The sequence below is a fragment of the Oryzias latipes genome, chromosome 21, assembly GCF_002234675.1.
Source record: "Oryzias latipes chromosome 21, ASM223467v1".
Taxonomy (NCBI): domain Eukaryota; kingdom Metazoa; phylum Chordata; class Actinopteri; order Beloniformes; family Adrianichthyidae; genus Oryzias; species Oryzias latipes.
In genome coordinates, this window is record NC_019879.2 from 15,516,051 (window position 1) to 15,532,859 (window position 16,809).

Genomic DNA, 16,809 nt, shown 5'->3' on the forward strand with positions numbered 1-16,809 from the left:
AATGAACAGAAAACCGCAAACCGATAAATAAAATAGGGAAATCATAAAATTGAAAAATGTGTTTTTTTTCCCACTGAGAAACTGCAAAAAGAGTCAAAGTGTCAATGAGTTCAATTTCTGGTGCTCCAAAAGACAGACTGGAAGAACTTCTGTCAGACCCAAAGTCCTAACTGAAACCAGAGATTCTCAGATCTACATGACTGGCGGCTCACAGGACAGCGGCTTTTCTAGTGTCAATCTTAACAGAAAAGAGAAGACGGCTAGCTGCAGCAAGAATGTCATTGCTAAGAAGTCAGAATAACAGAGACTTTTCTTGACCCCGAAACTCTAAACTACTGGAGACTGGAACGCAAAAATGAAGCCTGTATTGGGCCCAGCTGACTCCAGCCTCAAGTGGTCTTTTGAGGAACTGCATAATTTAGAATTCCAGGGTTTGCTTTATATTTGGTCATAAATTCCTGCTGTTTGAAACATTTTTGGACAGTTTTAAATGTTTTAACATTTTTAAGACTACAAGTTTTAAGTCTTTTGAGGGTTGTAATACCATTTGTTTTTTTGTCATGAAATGTCGATCTTTAAAATTAGATCAGGCTTACCTTTTGTTTCTCTTCCTATGACTATTTTGTCTAGTCACTTTCTTCTTCATAATTCATTTCTTGTAGCAAATCAGCTGTCAATAGTGCTAATTGAAAGCAGTCTAGTTAAAAACGTAGAAAATAGTAATTCAACAACTATAGATTCATAGCACCGTAGGAAATGACGACAAATACACAAAATGGTATCGATCTAGCTCATTAGGATGATATAGTTCTGCACATCATTTCACAAGCTAGGATCCCACCCACAGACGTAACCCTTGTGCTATCCTAGGCACTTTAACGTTGGGAGTTGGGTCATCTAGACCCACTAGACAGTGCTCTGAACCTTTTGTCTTCAATGATTTGTGATCTTCACTGGTGTCCATGGATTACATGAATCTTTCCACCTTTATCCACGTTTGTCATGGTAGGGAGAACACGTCAATGTAAGGGTGGGGTCATCTAAGATAGCACAAGGGTCAATGTTGCTGTTCCTCTGTGCTTTTCTCACCAGCAGCCAGATTTTTGTGTAAAAGTTCATTTTTGTGATGTTAGCATTCCACCAGCAGTACATACGCTTCGCTGTTTTATCTTGTTTACCCTGAAGACGGGCTTTACAGAACAACTAAATCGTGTCAACCTAATGCAACAAAGAAGTGCAATTTCAGTCAAAATAAACTCTTATTGGCCATGTACAGAGGATGTTGTTTTTTTTAATTGCTGCTGTTTTATCGCCTGCTGGCGAGTTTAGGTTTTCAGTAGATCAAGCTGTGACGCTCCCTGAACCTCTTACATCTTCCTTTCATCGCTGCTGACACAGAGCTCTAATTACAAGGAAGTGGCACGTTTTTGTGAAAATCCACGGAGAGGATTCTCATTTAGATGCAGATCTCTGCTTCTCCTGTGACTATCACAAATGCTTGCATCCTCAGCTGCGGCTGAAATGATTAGAATCTGGAATCAAGGCTCGTAAACATTGTTTGATAATTCTTTCTTCTTCTTTTTTTTCTTTTTCTGGGTGGCAAACAAAAGATGGCATACCCCCCCCCCCCCCAGGAAAAGGTAAAGCACAAAGCTAGGTTGTCATTCAAGTCCGCCTATGACATTTTTTTTTTTTTTTTAATAAAACGTTCCCAGTGGTGTTTTAATTATGATTCTGACGTTTTAACCAAAAATCTAAAAAGTCTTAAAAAGCCATAATTAATGTTAATCTGCACCCTCTGTTTCTGAAATCTCCTTCACAAACGACACCGACTGACAGTCTCTATTCTCAAAAGTTTATCTTTAGCGAGAAAGAAAAGTGACATATTTTTGGTTCTAAATCGAGACTTTTTGAAAAATGTGTGGAATGACAAAACATTTGTGTGTACCGGACCCCTGCTGTTTAATAAAATTACACACAAAAATGAACTTTTATAAGTCAATGAAAAAAGCTTTGAATGACCTTATGATTGAGCCTGCATTGCAACATCGAGCAGCACTGTCTGGGGCTCAAAACTGATTTGATGCTAGCACATACAGATTGTTAAATTCACTTGGACATCAAATGAAATGAAATGCCATAAAGAAAATGACTATTCACACGTAATTTTAGGAAGACCCTTACAACCCTTCCTCTGGGTCTGTGTGGCCAAGAATAAAATTCAGCAATGGCCGCACAGACCCAGAGGAAGGGTTAAGTTTAGGATTAGGGGTTAGGGTTAAGCTGCGTTCACACCGAATGCGACAGATGGTAAATGGTAAATGGCGTATACTTGTATAGCGCCTTTCTTCCTACAAGGACAAAGCGCTTTACAGTCACAGACCCATTCACCCAGTCACACACACATTCACACACACATTCACACACTGGTGGCGGCTCCGCTGCCAAACACAGGCGCCCGCATACCAGCAGAGGCAAGGTGGGGTTCAGTGTCTTGCCCAAGGACCCTTCGACTCATGGGCGTGCAAGGCGGGAATCGAACCTGCAATCTTATGATCATGGGTCGACCGCCCTACCGCTGCACCACGGCCGCCCCGATGCTGCCAGTTTCAATGTTAAGTCAACGGCACAGACACAATCTGAGATCCTGCGCTGCAAGTTGAGTGACGGTGCGGTGCGAAGGTCTGGTAGCAGGGTGATTTCAGCAGCATGGTGTAATTAAGTACCCGTCTGAACCAAATAGCCAAGCAGTACCCGTCCCAGCTACTGTTGGCAAAGGCGGGTATACCTTGGACAGTCTGTCGCAGGACCGATGGAGGTGCTACGATCACGATCACTATGTCAGCTCCTGGGAGGAGAGCTGGTGGCCAGACAGAGACCCGCTACGGGATCGGGAGCCGGCCTGCTCGGACCTCCTGAAATGTATGATATTTTTCTTATTTTCATCGAGCCAATAATGAAAAAAAGGTTCTTGTTTTTTTTTATTTTTACCCTCTCTGGTTAATGCAGGACAGCAACCGGGGTCAGAGAGAGAACACAAATGCAGAGAACCCATTTGGGACTTTAACTTTAGGTTTAATCTTAAATACTTGCGCTAACGACAAAATCCAGCCTTGGATGCATTTAAAGTACGTGCAGGGAATGCAGCAATGTGCCATCTTGTCTACTGCCACACTTCAGCTGGTGCACACTGGATGGGGCAAATCATAGAGCTTGTGCAATTCGGATGCGCTCTGGGGCCTTTGTGACATCACAAATAACTGCCCAAATGTTGACACCTCCATGCTTTAAGCACCTAATATCGAACCTTTGTTTCTAATCAAAGCTATTTGTTTTGCAGCTATCAGGGTTAAAAACATTTATACTACTGCAAGTCTGGGAAGATTTTTATTTCCTTGGACGACTGTTGTTCAGAACTTTAAAGGTTCTTCTAGATGTTTAGCTGCCCATTTGAGAAACTACTTCATTTCTAACTGCTGGTGAGGACGTTCTGCTTTATTATGTTTCTTTAAAGACCACTCTGATGAAAATTATGTTTTTTACATGATCTTGGGCATTTTCTGTTGTTAGAGGACATATATTCAAAAATTTAGCTTAAAAATGTATTTCAGGGTATTTCTTTATTTCAATTATTGTGGATCAGAAGCAGATAAAAAAATACAGGTGATTAAACCTTGTAGTTGTGAGATACAATGTACAAGAGGCGGGCTGCAACCTCCCTGCTCTGCTCCATTCTGATGCAAATCTAGACGACTAGATTTCTTTTACGTCCTTGTTTTCCTTGTCTGAGCTGACATTTGGCTCAAAGCTTTATGGCTGGACAGCTCCGAATGCTCACCATTTTTGTTAGGTTGGGGTTGTGAGGGGCTGTAAGCTAAAAAAAAAACAATCAAACTGGGAATGCTTTTAAAATAGATCAGGATGACCATAGTAGGTCGTTGATGATTGGTCTCTAAAGGCATTTCTAAAGACACAATAACCCTGAAGCTGCGTTCACTCTCCCCTCAGCAACAAGCAACACATGTTCAAGTCTATGTAAACGCACATTTAGGGTTTCCACATTCCAAATTTTGCATTTATGCATAGCTATGCAAGTGTCTATGACTGTTTTCAGGCTCTAAGTCCGTGTGGCCATTGAGCGGACATTGTAAGTTAAACCAGGTTGAACTTTGACCAATCAGTGACTCGGATAGTGACGTATGAATGGCTTCCTTTTTTGTTGTCCTTTTCACAGAAGTTCCAGCTGTTTGAACATTAAGAAAAAAATGAATTGTGTTTGTGCCCAGCTGGAATTCTATGTCTTTCATTTTTTGGGAATAGAGCTTTGAAAGAAAACGCCTGGAGCAAGATTCACCACATTTGCACAACTTTGACATTTTGCACTCAGCCTCTTCCAACTGTAGGTGGCGGTTTTGTGTTTCGGACATTCTTGAAGATGCGTCACATGCCAGTGTGTCTGTAGCTTAACTGTCACGTTAAAGTACTAAAGGCTTTAGACTTTAATCTGTGTTGTTTTTTTTTTCTTATCTTGTAACTTTTCACAAGTTAAATAAAGTTAAAAAGAGTCTTCTGGTGGCAAAAATAGATAGAGAGAGAGAGAGCAATAAGCTTTAGTTTTAGATTCTCTCATCTCAAATTTTAAGGTAAAGAAAAAAGGATTAGTAAGTGTTGGATGATAGTCATTCAGCTCCTTCTGTCATTGACCTCCAGAATGACAGGGATTATCTCTCGAAACAGTGTTTTAAGTTGACATAATTCAATAAACCTCTGCAACTACATTGCTGGAAGTTGCAGAGTTTTTTCTGACTTCTACAGCATATCATTAAGCTTCTTCTGTGATTGATGTGAGGGAGCCACGCTCAGGTTGTCGCCAGTGAGCATAGTGGGATGATAAATGGGCGCGATGCAGCTGAGGGGTCACTCTGCAAAACTCTGGCACAATGTCTTTTTGTTGGTCATCCCTGGAATGGCACGGTGTGCACTGCAGTGCATTAGTTCCTGTCGAAAGGGGTCTCCTTTCTCACTCTCCAGAACTTCTTTTTAGACAAATAGTAGGCGGAGGAAGTTAGCTTTGAATGTCAAGTATCTCGTGTCAAGGCAACTTCTTGTCGAGTTTGCAAACCCCATCACCTCTCCCCACCGCGGCCGAGCGCAGCACCATCTGGTCCACAGCTGAAAACTATTAAGTCCTGCTGGAACTTCCTCCTCGCTCTTCCACTGCAGTTTCAAGGCAAGTAAGGAGCTTTTATCTCAGTTCTAGTTGTTTGCGTGTTTCTCTCAAAGGAATTTATCTCTGGATGTAGTCGTCTTGGTGCGGAAGGTGCTTCATTTGGTCCATTTTTTGGTGAAAAGGAGGGTTTTAACTCAGCAAGGTGGCTTTCTTGTGTCCTTAATCTTCAGACTGCAGGTAAATGAATTTGGAAGTCAGAAACTAAGTTTATGCAGAGATTGTTGTTGAGTTTCATCTGTTGCTCTTCCCTGGCAGATAAAGTTTAGAAAACAAAGGATGTGTGTTGGTCCTGGTCTCCGAGGCATTCTGTGGTTACCACAAGATTGACTTCTAAACAATGTTAAAAGCCTACCGCTGGATGCATATGGGTCAGATTAGTGAGTGGATATATGGCATAGAAATGGGATATGCTTTGTTTTCCTCTCTTTGCGCCTTTTCGGTGGTTCTTGTCAAACATCTGCCTTTGGATTCATAGTTTCCAGGAAGATTTCCCAACTTAAATTCCACATTTTTGAGTCACTCCAGTTGGACTGCTCCAACTTTCTGCTGCCTCGTATTTCGTACAAGGGGAATGCTGTTTTTTGTTCCTTTTTTATTTTATTTAAATGTATACTTTAGAAGTAGTCCGTCGATTTATGTGTCAAATTATTATAGATTTGTCTTGTTTTGCTTTCTGAATAATAGCCTTAATGAAAATGGACCACAACCCTTTCACATGACTGACTGTGCTTGTGTCCTGCACACATTTGGAGAGGATTTCAGCAAACACAACCCCCCCTGTAGCTGGTAAACACCGTGGGGAGACAGAGGATGTTTGCAGCCCGGTGTTAAAGCTGCGCACTAGTGTGTGTGCATGCATGTATGTCTGTGTGGGACTGTGGGTCAGCAGCTTTCCCCCAGGGATTCTGTTGAATCACCAGACAGGAAGCTATTAAAACAAGCCCAACGGTGCCGCTGTCAATCAAACAGAGGAATATTACAGTCGAGTGTCAGGCGCAGAACTGCAGCACATCCAGGTATGTTGGTTTCAAACAAACATGGAGCCAGCCGGGCTTTGTCTGCTGCCAGGCTTTGCCTTTGTGTTTGCTAAAATCTCAAGTCCCCACAGTCCAAATTGGAGTCTGCAGGGTATTTTTCTGATAATTCACCATCAGACCGCAAAAGTCCAATCCGGTTTATTTTTATTGTTCTTTGAAAATAGTTAATTGTTTCTGTGTATTCTCATGTTTTCTGCAGTTTACTTTCACTGTTTGTTTTTTTTTTTTGGTTTGCTGCTCCCTTGAAACCCAGCTTCTATTTAAAATAAACTCATTTTATCTTTTTCTTTTAAAAAACGTGTCTAGATCTTCAGCCGTTTTCTTTTTTCATAACTGTTCAAAGATCAAAAGGAAAAATACCAGAAATTGTAAAAAGGAGACTTTATTTACAGTTTACACACTATCTTACAGCAAAACATGTAAAAGGCAAGAGGTCATTTCAACCCAAAGAGCTTCTTATCAGAAAGATTAAGACTAAATACCAAGGCCTCTGCTGCCAAGGTTATCATACGGTTAAAGAAGATCTGTATTTCTCTGTTCTCTAAGAAATAGAAGCAGAGGCGTTCTTGATGATCTGTCCGTGTGAATTTTCTTTTTTCTTTTCTTTCTTTCCACTATAACATTTTTGACCCATGAGTAAGGATGTTTTTTCTCTAAGCAGCAAAGGCTTTCTGTCTCAGCAGATGGAGGAATGTAGCAGTCCCCACCCTAAGTCTTGTTCCATTTAAATGGTCTGCTCCCCTTTCCAAAGCCTTTGCTGAAGCAAAAAAAAAAAAGCTTTTCTGTTGGATTATTTGGACTTTAATCTCTTTAGGTGAGTTAAGTTTCCTACCACAGATTATTTTTTCAGTTTTTGGTTTACTTGCTTCATAGTGGTCCAAGTAAAAAAAGATTTCTGGCAGCAAAATATGACAATATTTTATTTTAAGATATACACATGGTTTGGGGTGTTTTTTAACATGTTCTTATTGCATTTTACTGGTGATGCAGGACATATATAAAGAACCATAAAACTGTGTAGCAAAATATTTTGTAATTCAAATAATTGTGAATCAGAAGCAGACAAATAATGCAATTTGAAAAGGAGTTTATTTGTGACGTAGAAAAGACGCTGGATGGCCCACAAGCTCACTGCTCTGCGCCATTCTGATGCATCCACAGATACATCCGTGTACATCTTTGTTTTCCTTGTCTCAGCTGGCATCTAGCTGATAAGCTGTGAGGGGCTGTAAGCTAGCGGGAGAGCATATAAACAAATGTGTGACGGGAAGTGGGGCAGGGTTGCCCCATGCCGACCAACCTATCCACAACTCAGAGGGGAATTTCTGCCGCTCTGCAGAAACTATGTCCTAGAAAACGAAAACTAAATGTAAATACAGCACAATTATAATAAAAAAACATTGCAAACGCTTTTACAAAAGATGAAAATATGATTGCAGTAGGTCTTTCTACACGTAACATGCATCAGTTTTTTATTTCAGTCCCTTTATTTGACTCCATTATCCATCAATTTAAACGCTTATTAATATTTATAGACTCGTCTTTTTTTTTTTCTTTAAACCACTTTAAAATAACATGACTTCTCATCAAAGTAAAAGCTCTTCTTCATGTAAAAATGTATTAGTGCCAGTGTGCCAGAGGGTTCAAATTGATGGAAGACTAGCGGAGTGATTGGAGTAAAATTTGTTTTTTTTTTTTCATCACAGAGAACTTCAAATTACTCACGTTTCTCATGAAAAATGAAAAATGGCAGACACGGAAAGTTTTAATTTACTTCTCAAATTGCTCGGCTGAGGTTAATGTGTTTGCAAAGACGGAGGCCTGAAGTGGCTGCCATGAGGCAGACCTTCCTCGCATATTCTCCAGCAGCCCCAAAGACTTTGGGATATTGATTGTGGACAACGTTGACAGCTGCCTAGTTGAGCTGGGTTTGTCCTTGCAGCCTGAAGATTGCTGCGCGTTCGTGGAGAACAGTCAAAGCGCTGTCACGCTGCTGAGGCAGACACTTTTCATTTGCAAAAGAAATTGCTCCATTTCCAGAAAAGCAGTGATATTGTTATGGAGTGACTATGTTACGGCACATTCTGCTTGAACTTCCCCATGAGACCATTAAAAGATTGGAAACTAAAACGCTCTCCCATTCCACATAATTATTTGCTTTAACAGTTTTGTCTTCAAGAGGAATAGTATTTTATTTCCAGAATTAAAACAAAACTTTTTTTTTATGTAATAAAATAAAGGCTTATGATTACAGGTGAAGGTGTCCCACTGAGCCTTTTTTTTTAATCTTTTTTCTTTAAAAACAATAAACAAAAATCAAGCATTTGCGACTAGGTATTTTGTTGTGGTTATGAAGAGATTTTCACTGGACTGTCGTACTGAATAAATATCATACAAAATTTACTGAAGCAATAATTTTATATGAATATACTTTTTTTTTTCCTTTTAGTGTATGTTTTTTGGGTCTCTAGCGTCCCAGAGTGAAGGTTTGAAGCCCGAGCCATATGTAATTCCCCCTCTCTCATCTCGCTGCTTTTTCTTTCTGTTTTCTAGACGGAAGATTGGCAGGTAACCAAGGGGGCCTCAGTGACTTACATTTTCCACTATGAACCGCGCCTTCAACAGGAAAAAAGGTGAGCAAATGTCCTGAGTTTACAAAATGATGCTGAGGTAATTCTGTTTAAGCAGCACAGAAGTTTTCCTTTGCAAAGTAGCCTGGAAAGGAAACATGTTGACTTTACAGGACCTGTTTTTTATTGGAAGAAAAACAATCACTAATACAGGTACAGCTTATTCTTGCTCTTTTCTACTGCATTTTGTAAACGTTGTTTCATTGCACACAAGTGATTCTTTCTAACTACATTTGAACATGAATTCCTATTAATCCACATGAGTCTTAAGTGTTGGGGTACAAATGTTTTCCTATGCCTTAGTAACAACTGCCCTAATGGGTGGATACAGGCTGTCTGAGGGCAAAAACCAAAGGGCAAACCTGTAAGGGGCACGCAGGTGGCCTGCAAGAAATCGATGACCCTGTAGAGTGAACACGGGGGCGGAGCTACTGAGGGGGCCACTGCCTTTGCACCTCATTTTTGAGTCACTATCAGTATCTCTTGACAAAGATTAAGAAATCATCAATACAAGCTTCTTTAAGCATTGCAAACATAACAAAATCAATATTTTTAAATGAAATCTGGAGCCCTTCAAACTACATATTTTTTACGTAAAAGTATTTTACGTCCTGCCCCCATCTCAAATGTTCTAACTCCGCCGCTGGTGAGACTGAATACATTGTGGCTTTAGGGCACCGTTGGACAGCACCACCCAAACGTGATGAGTGCGAGAAGCTAACATTTGTCCTTACTTCATGCTAAATTTACTACATGCACCTTCCAGTTTAATGACATCCCTGAAGGTGGGTTAGGGAAGGTGGGAACTGCAAGACACACCTGCGCTAGTTTTACGATGTGTCTACAACCCTCTACGGCTGGGGTTCTGAAAGTTTTTGTAGTGGAGGGTAAATTTAGGAACTCGACATCAGACTGGGGGCCAATTTTGGTGAGAAAAAAAAAGATAAACAGAATTTTTTTTAAAAAAACTTTAATGACCAAGTGTGATTTGTACAGTTTACCAGAGGTTGCTGCCCAGACCTTCTACTTTTCTAGTAATTGTATCATTTGACAGAATTATTTTTTCAAATTTTTTATTTTTTTCTGGACAAACAATGTCAGCTACTTTCAGCCTTTATTCTTATTACAAACTCCCTGTCACTGAAGGGCATGCTACTCCGGGCCATTTCCAAAGCCACAATGTAGCTAGCTTCTGTCACAGCTTCACTGGATTTAGCCATTTTTGTAAACATCTGGTGTGCAGCATGGCCTCGTTGTAGTTGTTGGAGCTTATTGTTTCGGTAAATTTGTCATAGTTTTTATCATTTGTAACATAGTGCCGATTTATTTTGAATTCTTTGAGCATTACAATTACCTGCTTGCAAGTCAGGCACATGACTTTATCCAGCCCTTGAGGTACGACAAAGTACGCATTTGTCCACTTAGCTTGAAATTGCCTTTTCTTCTCGACAACACAACGATTTTCCTTAAAGGAACCGGCTCTGGCTCTCTTTTATTGAGGGCCACAAAAAAATCTTCCCGCGAGCTGCCATTGGTCCCCGGGCCGCACTTTGAGAACCCCTGCTCTGCGGTCTCAGGCAACCCGTACGGGTCAACCCCCATACAGGTGCATGCAACTAAGGCAATACTAGGTTTATTTTGCTACATTTGTTTTATTGTTTGAATGTGCAGTTTAAAAAACGTATAACTGAATGAATGTTTGAGAGAAAAAAGTCACGTTTATTTTTGAGTTTTAAGGATTTATGCGTCAAAACAAAGTAAATGAGGCTTAAAAACAATTAAATATAGACTGACATAAATGCATGAATCGAAATTCAATTAAACTATCATTGACGTGGATTAAAAAATAGCAATTACCCTCCTAATATCTATGAGAGTAAGGTCCAACTCATGCATCTGCATTACAGTAGCTCCACAGCAAAATCAAGACTGTGGCAGTTTGCTGTTGCCTTTAAGTGTTTGTTGATTGGATTCCTGGGAGAGACATCAGAAATTATCTGCAGTTATTGCTGCCTATCAATCTGGAAGAGGCTTGAAGGCCATTTCCAAAGCATTATGAGTAAATCACTCTACAGTGAGAAAGATTACTCAGGAATTTCTCCTCATCTTGTCTGGACTGAGCATGCCAAAACGCTCCTCAAGGTCAGACCATGTAAAGCTCATGGCGGTTGTAAAGTCCAAGATCTTAGTGCAAGATTACCAAGGTTTTACTGTGCCAGAAGTTCAGAGCAAGTCATTTAGGAATAAAGTATGCAGGTATGGAGGAATTGCAAATGACTCATCTTTCTTCCAAAAGGAGAACACTGATCTACAAAGTTATACTTGGTCACAAGGCTTGGAGCATCATCCTTTAGATATAGGAAAGGAACAGCAGCATAAATCTTCAATAATCATGTTATAAACTAGCCTTTTTAACAAAAACAGTACATAAACATGTACATGAACATACACACAATATTCAGCCAGCTTGGGAAAAGACAATACTCTTGATGTTTTGACATGTGTGGGATATATTGCACTCAGTCCACAGGCTGTAATCATGCAAAGAATTGTCTTTGTTGTCGTTTTTAAATGTATGTAGTTGCACACTGGCAAATAATTTATTTTGACCCCAAAAAAAGACAAAAAAGTCTAAGTTGTTCAAGTTTGATATTGCATGATATTTTGATCTATGCCAGGGGTGTCAAACTCAAATTCACATCGAGCCAAAATGAAGCAGTGAAGTAAAGTCACGAAAAATTAACTGCAACTGATATGTAATGTTTAACCTTTCAAATGGAAACACTTCATTTTTGCATAAACACAGAATCTGGGACAACCTAAAGCTTGATAATACAAACACATGAGAAATTCAATTTGGAATAAAAGACACATCAGTGGTATTCTTTTCTTATGTAAATAAATTAATGAAGTATGTCTCTCCCCAAATCCTTTCAAATTCCTTTTTAAAGTTAATCTTTTTTAAGGCAAACAATAAAAGAACCAAGAAATAATGTAATTCAATAAAAATCCAACATTTCAACTAGGGTTGGACGATATTATCGGATACCAATAATTATCGTCCGATAATGGACAGTCTGACATCATGCCCATAATTCCGATAAGAAAAAGATTTGCTGATAAAATGGACAGATGACCAAAAGCTTAAACTGTCGTCGCTTCCTCACTCACCACTCTGTATTTATTTGTGCCAGCAAGGTGTCTGCTCACCCCGCCCATCCTGTAAGCTTCTGTAGCATGTAGGATACGTCATTTCTCAGGGCTTGAACTAGAGACCTCTGTCTGCAACATGGCGCAGCTCTCACCCATGTGGGCCTGTTTTACCGTGTCTGAGACCAAAGACTCACTCGCTGTTTGCAAAATGTGTTCAACAGAAGTGTCACAAAGAGGGAAAAGGTCAAGCTTTAACACCACAAATCTCACAAGTTATTTCAAAATTCACTACTGCGATGTGTGGAAAGAATATGAAGCTGCTAGTGCTAGCAATGACGTGTTTAATAAAGTGTTTGTATAAATATGTTGTTCAATTAATTTGCAGGTAAAACTAGTTTTGCAAATTATTTGAATACATAAGTACGGTGGCCGGGAGGTGCAAAACACGCTTTCATTTAAGATACAGCAACAGCAAATCCCAGTACACATGAACAAATCATGAAACACAACAACAAATACTGAAACACAACAGCAAATCATGAAACACAACAGCAAATCACGAGACACAACAGCAAATCATGAAACACAACAGCAAATCACGAAACACAACAGCAAATCACGAAACACAACAGCAAATCACGAAACACAACAGCAAATCACGAAACACAACAGCAAATCACGAAACACAACAGCAAATCACGAAACACAACATCAAATCATGAAACACAACAGCAAATACGGAAACACAACAGCAAATCAGGAAACACAACAGCAAATCACGAAACACAACAGCAAATCACGAAACACAACAGCAAATCACGAGACACAACAGCAAATCATGAGACACAACAGCAAATCACGAAACACAACAGCAAATACTGAAACACAACAGCAAATACTGAAACACAACAGCAAATACGAAAACACAACAGCAAATCACGAAACACAACAGCAAATACTGAAACACAACAGCAAATCACGAAACACAACAGCAAGAACTGAAACACAACATGAAATCATGAAACACAACAGCAAATCATGAAACAAAACAGCAAATCACGAAACACAACAGCAAATACTGAAACACAACAGCAAACTAATTGTGTATGATTTTTTAAATGTTATTAATTACTGTTTTCTTAATGTGGACATTTGAAATACATGAAACAGTCCTGAAGCATTCTTGCTAGAGTGGTTTAGCGGAGAGGGAATACCCTTAATACCGGAAAAGCAAAAGCTTTACCTTCTTAAACGTTGTTGTAATTTTTATTGTAATACAATTGAAGAAATGCTTTTGGACTGTCTCAAGTATTGAAAATGTCCACATAAAAAAGACAGTAATAGGGAAATGTAAAAAATAATACACAATTAGTTCTATGTTACGTCACTTCCGGGACTCAGGACGTTCCGTTTCTGTTAGACGCCGTTTCTCCGCTTTCCTTTTTGTGTTTCTGTATTTTTTCATTTGTATCGAGATTGTTTTTGTAATTCAGTATTTGTTAGTTTTCATCTCTGTCATGTGTTCCGTGGTTTGCTGTTGTGTTTCAGTATTTGATACTGTGTTTCAGTATTTGCTGTTGTGTTTCAGTAATTTTTCGTTGTTTTTTGTGATTTGCAGTTGTGTTTCAGATTTTGCTGTTGTGTTGCGGTATTTGCTGTTGTGTTTCGTGATTAGCAGTTGTGTTTCAGTATTTGCTGTTGTGTTTCATGATTTGCTGTTGTGTTTCAGTATTTGCTGTTGTGTTTCAGTATTTGCTGTTGTGTTTCGTGATTTGCTGTTGTGTTTCATGATTTGCTGTTGTGTTTCCGTATTTGCTGTTGTGTTTTAGTATTTGCTGTTGTGTTTCGTGATTTGCTGTTGTGTTTCATGATTTGCTGTTGTGTTTCCGTATTTGCTGTTGTGTTTTAGTATTTGCTATTGTGTTTCAGTATTTGCTGTTGTGTTTCAGTATTTGCTGTTGTGTTTCATGATTTGCTGTTATGTTTCATGATTTGCTGTTGTGTTTCCGTATTTGCTGTTGTGTTTCATGATTTGCTGTTGTGTTTCAGTATTTGCTGTTGTGTTTCAGTATTTGCTGTTGTGTTTCAGTATTTGCTGTTGTGTTTCGTGGTTTGTTCATTTGTACTGGGATTTGCTGTTGCTGTATCTTAAATGTAAGCGTGTCTTGCACCTCTCGGCCACCGTACATAAGAGCCATTCCCTGTTACTTTGTACTATTTTTTCTGGAACAACTATTTAAAAAAATATTGGTTGAGTATCGGTATCGGCTACAAGAGGTTGTAAAGTATCGGTATCAGTTGTAAAAAGTCTTTATCGTGCATCACTAATTTCAACTATTAACAGACCAGGCCTTGAAGAAACAGATATATTCAAGCTCAGTTTGCTACACTCTGATTTACTCTGCACGTTGGTCTAGGACAGATACCTGGTATATTTTATTAGATGCAAGTTCATTAATGTCCGGGGTCAGGCTCTGAGCTGAGGAAAGCCTTGGCAGGCCTGTCTTGAAAGCTCCTGTTTTCCATCTTTCGTTTGGCCATTTTTGTGGATGGTGAAATTAATTTGTCTTATGTGACTGAAGCATGGCTGTCAATGACTGTCAACAGAAAATAGGAGCGCTTGCCGGTTTTGATTCCGCGCCAACATACTAGCAAAGCAGCGAGGGATTTGTAGTATTAGCGGTACAGTATATACCGCAGGCCAGCTCTAATGCTAATTGATGTGATCTCGCGGGCCAATTATAATTACACTGCGGGCCAAATTTGGCCCCCGGGCCTGAGTTTGACACATGTGATCTATTCCGGTTAAAAAAAAAAAATCTCCAAAATAGAGCTATGATACCTTTAAGCTTTTAAAATAACATCTGATTTCACCAGAAGGCTCTGAGTAAATGTTTGCATAAGCGTGTACAATTTATTTTCTATTATTTATGAAACATCCAAAAATGAATTTTTCAACTGATGGACAGTCATGAAACTGTCTGAGTTGTTTTCATATTAATGTAAATATGAATGAATCAACTGGCATTTACTAAATCTGTGTTAACGTCTTAAATTTAGGACCAAAAGTGAAGCAGTAAAACAGCTCAAGTTTCCCGGTCTGTGATGCAAAATCTGTCGGCAAATCTGTAGAATTAAGTGTGAGTAAAGTTGTTGATGAAAAACCCAAAGTAAATCAAAAAAGAAAATCTTTTGCAAGAACAAAACATGTAAGGAAGAAAAATGCAACCCAACAAAAGTGTAATAAAAGGCGCAAATCATACATATCAGCACTTTGATTTATTTTTCGTTAAAAACCCCTTGGATTCTTGATTAAACATCTCGAAACTTCTTCTAGCTTCTCATGTCATCTTAAAAATGTGAAACAAGAAGTGTTCATCATTTAGAGCAGTGAGCAGAGCCCCTTATCTCAGAGAAGCTGCAGAATGGTCTTCCACCTGAGTGTAAGTGACGACTACAAACTTTGAAAAGCTGCTGGACGGACTTTTCTTCCTTTTTTTCCTTTTACATTCCAGTACCTCGTTGGTACCAGTTTGGCTCAACAATTTCTTAAGTAAAAGAGATATTGTTTCCATGTTGAAAATCAGAAAAGAGAAAACTAACAATCAACAACTATGAAACTAACTCAGCAAAAAATGAAAACATTTTAGATTATTTAAACTATAGCACCATTTGTAAAAAATAAAAACGCCCCTCTCATCCTCCGCGGGTGGTTTCTCCTCCAAGCTCGGGTCCTCTACCAGAGGCCTGGGAGCTTGAGGGTCCTGTGCAGTATCTTAGCTGTTCCTAGCACTGTGCTTTTCTGGACTGAGAGGTCTAAGGTCTTTCCAGGTATCTGTTGTAGCCACTCCTCCAGCTTGGGGGTTACTGCCCCAAGTGCTCCAATTACCACAGGCACCTCTGTCACCTTCACTGTCCACGCTTTCTCCAGTTCTTCTCTGAGTCCCTGGTATTTCTCCAGTTTCTCATGTTCCTTCTTCCTGATGTTCCCATCGCTTGGCACTGCCACATCCACCACAATGGCTTTCCTCTGTTCTTTGTCCACCACTACCATGTCTGGTTTTTTCACCATTACCATCCTATCAGTCTGGATCTGGAAGTCCCACAGGATCTTTGCCCTCTCATTCTCTACCACCTTCGGAGGTGTTTCCCATTTTGACCTTGGGGTTTCCAGTCCATATTCTGCACACATGTTCCTGTATATTATTCCAGCCACTTGATTGTGGTGTTCCATGTATGCTTTCCCTGCCAGCATCTTACACCCTGCAGTTATGTGCTGGATTGTTTCAGGCATCTCTTTGCACAGCCTACACCTTGGGTCTTGTCTGGTGTGGTAGATCTGAGCCTCTATCGCTCTGGTGCTCAGGGCTTGTTCCTGAGCTGCCAGGATGAGCGCTTCGGTGCTGTCCTGTAGCCCAGCCCTTTCTAGCCATTGGTAGGACTTCTTGATATCAGCCACTTCAGTTATGGTCCGGTGGTACATCCCATGCAGGGGTTTGTCCTCCCATGAGGATCTGTCCTCCAGCACTGTATCCTCTGCTTTCCATTGCCTGAGACATTCACTGAGCACACTGTCAGCTGGGGCCTTGAGCTTGATGTACTCATGGATCTTGGATGTTTTCCATCCTGGATTGTGGCTTCTACGCTCACTAGTCCTTGGCCTCCTTCCTTGCGGCTAGCATACAGTCTCAGGGTGCTGGATTTGGGATGGAACCCTCCATGCATGGCTAGGAGCTTCTGTGTGTTAACATCTGTGGTC

At 39.9% G+C, this 16,809-nt stretch overlaps 1 protein-coding gene across 10 annotated transcripts in view; it reads left to right on the forward strand.

The window, feature by feature from the left end:
• gulp1 (GULP, engulfment adaptor PTB domain containing 1) overlaps positions 1 to 16,809 on the forward strand; it is a 121,548-nt gene that overhangs the window by 68,267 nt on the left and 36,472 nt on the right. For 7 of the 10 annotated variants that reach the window (XM_020712831.2, XM_020712829.2, XM_020712836.2 and 4 more), the window contains one exon: positions 8,821 to 8,900. In XM_020712831.2, coding sequence (XP_020568490.1) covers positions 8,821 to 8,900 — 80 coding nt within the window. Of the gene's footprint in view, positions 1 to 5,104; positions 5,231 to 5,259; positions 5,408 to 7,003; positions 7,082 to 8,820; positions 8,901 to 16,809 lie in introns of those variants that run through there. The other 3 variants (XM_011489570.3, XM_011489569.3, XM_011489568.3) reach the window with 3 other exon arrangements.